At 43.7% G+C, this 3,456-nt stretch overlaps 2 protein-coding genes across 3 annotated transcripts in view; one reads left to right on the top strand and one right to left on the bottom strand.

Annotated features, from left to right (window-relative positions):
* Positions 1-1,233, top strand: part of agrp (agouti related neuropeptide) — a 2,107-nt gene extending 874 nt beyond the window's left edge. Inside the window, exons 2-4 of one of the 2 annotated variants that reach the window (XM_014028525.1) lie at positions 326-471; positions 818-909; positions 983-1,233. In XM_014028525.1, the coding sequence (XP_013883979.1) occupies positions 333-471; positions 818-909; positions 983-1,174 (423 nt within the window). In that variant the 5' untranslated portion in view covers positions 326-332 and the 3' untranslated portion in view covers positions 1,175-1,233. Of the gene's footprint in view, positions 1-325; positions 472-814; positions 910-982 lie in introns of both variants that reach the window. The other variant, XM_014028524.1, reaches the window with a different exon arrangement.
* Positions 1,234-2,833: 1,600 nt separating this feature from the next.
* Positions 2,834-3,456, bottom strand: part of LOC106532477 (chymotrypsin A) — a 6,388-nt gene continuing 5,765 nt past the window's right edge. The window contains exons 6-7 of the mRNA XM_014028531.1: positions 3,162-3,295; positions 2,834-3,061 (exon numbers count right to left, since the gene is read on the bottom strand). Coding sequence (XP_013883985.1) covers positions 2,900-3,061; positions 3,162-3,295 — 296 coding nt within the window. The 3' untranslated portion in view covers positions 2,834-2,899. The remainder of the gene's footprint in view (positions 3,062-3,161; positions 3,296-3,456) is intronic.

Genomic DNA, 3,456 nt, shown 5'->3' with positions numbered 1-3,456 from the left:
CAGCCTAGGTGGAGTAGTCGAACACAGATCCACTGATCCTTCAACACAGAGACTCTTCAGAAGACAAGTTGATAAAATAAATGATAAAAATYATGTAATTAATAAATGTATTGTTGCACCCTGCAGATACCTCAGAGTTACAGAAATCTCTTGACTAAAACGTTTCTTCTGGTGTTGTTGTGTCAGTGATTTCTGTGACCTCTGTGTGTTTTAATGAATGGACACAGAGACACCAGCAGAACCATTGTCATGTATTTCTCCTCTCAGTGGTTCTGTTGGATGAGCTGATGGTTGCACTGGTTTTTCTCCCTCTGGTGTCTGACAGCTGCAGGATGTTCACTGGTTTGTTGCTCTGCTGCTGCTCCTTCAGTCTGCTGCGACTCTCTTCCTCTCTGGTTCATGGAAACATCCACCTAGACGAGGGTCCGATTCCAGGACGCCGCGTCGATACGTCCTACCTGTCTGACATAGGTGGGTTCCACCTGTCCATCAGATATAATTCATTTATTTACTTGTATAGGGTTTGACCAAAGCACTTTACTGTAAAAATCACATTATTCCATGTCATGTGGCAGCTCTACGCTTCCGTAATCTCTATTTACAAATTTTTTTTTAAAAAAGTGCACACAAAAACATTGAACTCAAAAAAACATTGTTTGTGTCCCATTAAGCCTTTAGCTAAGATTTAGCTAAATTTAGCTTTTAACTACTGTTTTGCTAATATTAACATTTAGCTAGTTAAGCTACTCTTCTATTTTAAGTTATTGGTTTGCTAAATGCAAAATAGTTTTACCAGTTTTCATCTTGTATTCTGGAGAGAGAAGCCACGCCCCCAGCCCTGTTCAAGACCCCGCCCTCTTGGACTCAGAGGAAGATGGCTTCCTGATGGAGCCGGCCTCCAACAATGAGGTGCAGGATTTGACTCTGTGACGGGATCCTGGTCTGCACCTGTTCTCTGACCAGTTTTCTTTGGGTCCTGCAGGATCCGTCTGCGGTGCTGCAGCTGCAGGGYCGGGCCGTGCGCTCCCCCCGCCGCTGCATCCCCCACCAACAGTTCTGCCTGGGCTACTCGCTGCCCTGCTGCGACCCCTGCGACACCTGCTACTGCCGCTTCTACAACGCCATCTGCTACTGCCGCCCAGTCGGCCACACCTGCCCACCCAGACGCACCTGAAGAGCAGCCGCTGCCATGTTTGAATGTTTATATGATTAAATGTGGTTTTGTGAAATAAACTGCTGAAAAGATCTCTTCACTCTCCAGGAGTTTTTAGAAGACGAGCAGGGCCGGAGCTAGGCTTTATTGCAAGGGGCGGGGGAACAGGGGTGGCCAAGGTTTTTTATGGGGGCGCATACAAATAAAGTAAAGCACTTTAGATTTTAAAATTCAAGATGGCCAACACAGCTAATTCTAAATGTCTTTAATTCAGCTGTTTTAAAAAAACTTGAGCTGAAATTTTATGATCAAAGCTAAGAATGATCCAAACAACATGCCATAATTAATTACTCAGCCATTTTTAGACTTATTGAGATAAAAATTGCCATTGAGTAGCTAAGAATGATCACATGCCGATTACCAATGCTAATCCCACATTAGGCTAACCACTGATGCTAATGCTAATTTTACCAAGGGCTATAATATAGACATCTTTAAACATATAAAGCTAAAACACTATAAAGTGCAGTATCTAGGGATACATGTATCAGGGTGGGCCATTTACATGGATACACCTAAATAAAATGGGAATGGTTGGTGATGTTAACTTCCTGTTTGTGGCACATTAGTATTTGAGAGGGGGGAAACTTTTCAAGATGGGTGATGACCATGGTGGCCATCTTTAAGTCTGCCATTTTGGATCCAACTTAATTTTTTTTCAATGGGAAGAAGGTCATGTGACACATCAAACTTATTGAGAACTTGACAAGAAAAACAATAGTATGCTTGGTTTTAACGTAACTTTATTCTTTCATGAGTTATTTGCAACTTTCTCTTTGTTTAAAGCCATTGACATGTCGCGGAGGTTAACACGTGAGGAGCGGATAGGAATTGCGCTGATGTCTGGTGAACGCAGTACCCGGGCCATTGCAGCAAAATTCAATACAAGACACGAGAGCACCCATCTCCAGTGCTACAGATAGCAAACTGCTTGCCTAGTTTCGTGAAACTGGTTCAGAGTTGGATGCAGTTACAAGTACTGATACTGAAGCTAAACCCAAATTATTAATGCTTTTAATCTATTTACTTAACTGGTATAGTAATACCAGAAAGACCCTACAGCCCACGTTGCCCATGGACCACGATTAAACAAAWGTTCATAACTAATTTCAATAAATTTCAAGTTAAGATCTTGGAAATTTGTCTTTTTTGTATTGAAAAAAAATCGAACCGTGAAACTAAAGTATCAAACTGAACTGAAAAGTGAATTTTCTGTTGCATTCCCAGAAATAACTGAGAACAATCTAACTAAATACAAATGCAAATACAAAATCCAAGATCTGCACCTACTTGTCAATTATTTGTGGGGTGGCACCAGGGGGTGGCCAGTCAGGGGCCAGTGGTGGCACTTGCCACCACTGGCACCCCTCTGGCTCTGCCTCTGAGTACAACGTCTCTACTTTAAACTTTGGCTTTGGAATCAAACCAATTCAAGATGGCTGCCAAACTGATCAACTTTAACAAAAATAAATAAATCAAATTTAAACTTTACAGATGGGTTTTGATGAGGTGGTGGCTGAGAATCAATCTCAACACATCTCAGCATAAATCTTCGCTTTGCAAACTCTGAGTTTTAAATGAAGAGTAAGAAAATAAAAGAAGAAACAAAAGACAGAGACGTGTTGTTACAGTTTCTGGGGTTTATTGAACGTCAGGTTGAAAGTGGAGGTGTTCTACTGAGCGCGCTCAGTTGGCAGCGATGGTCTGGTCCACCCAGGAGCGCAGCTTGGTGACCCGGGCGTACACACCTGGCATGGAGGTGCTGCAGATTCCACTGCCCCAGGACACAATACCCACCAGGGTCCAGGCTCCGCTCTTCTGGCAGACCAGAGGACCACCAGAGTCTCCCTGAAAACAAAAAGATACCAGCACATTAGTGAGACCTCCGAGGTCAAACATGGACCAGCTTGAGGAGAACCAGAGCAGAGCAGACGGAGGGACCACCCACCATGCAGGAAGAGGCTCCCTCAGCGCCGGCGCAGATCATGATGTCGGTGATCTTGCTGCCCCAGTAAAGACGGCAGTCCTCGTTAGTCAGGAGGGGCAGGGAGGCCTGCTGCAGGCGGGCGGGGGTGTTTGGGTCTGCAACAACACACATGTTACACACACTTAATGTAACACACACAACATGTCACACACAAAGGGTAACACACACTAAATGTAACATACAACATATCACACACACTTAATGTAACACACACAACATGTCACACACAAAGGGTAACACACACTAAATGTAACAT

The sequence above is a fragment of the Austrofundulus limnaeus genome, unplaced genomic scaffold (assembly GCF_001266775.1).
Source record: "Austrofundulus limnaeus strain Quisiro unplaced genomic scaffold, Austrofundulus_limnaeus-1.0 Scaffold776, whole genome shotgun sequence".
Lineage (NCBI taxonomy): Eukaryota > Metazoa > Chordata > Actinopteri > Cyprinodontiformes > Rivulidae > Austrofundulus > Austrofundulus limnaeus.
The sequence above is the reverse complement of the archived record's forward strand: the minus strand, read 5'-3'. Positions and strand labels throughout refer to the sequence as shown.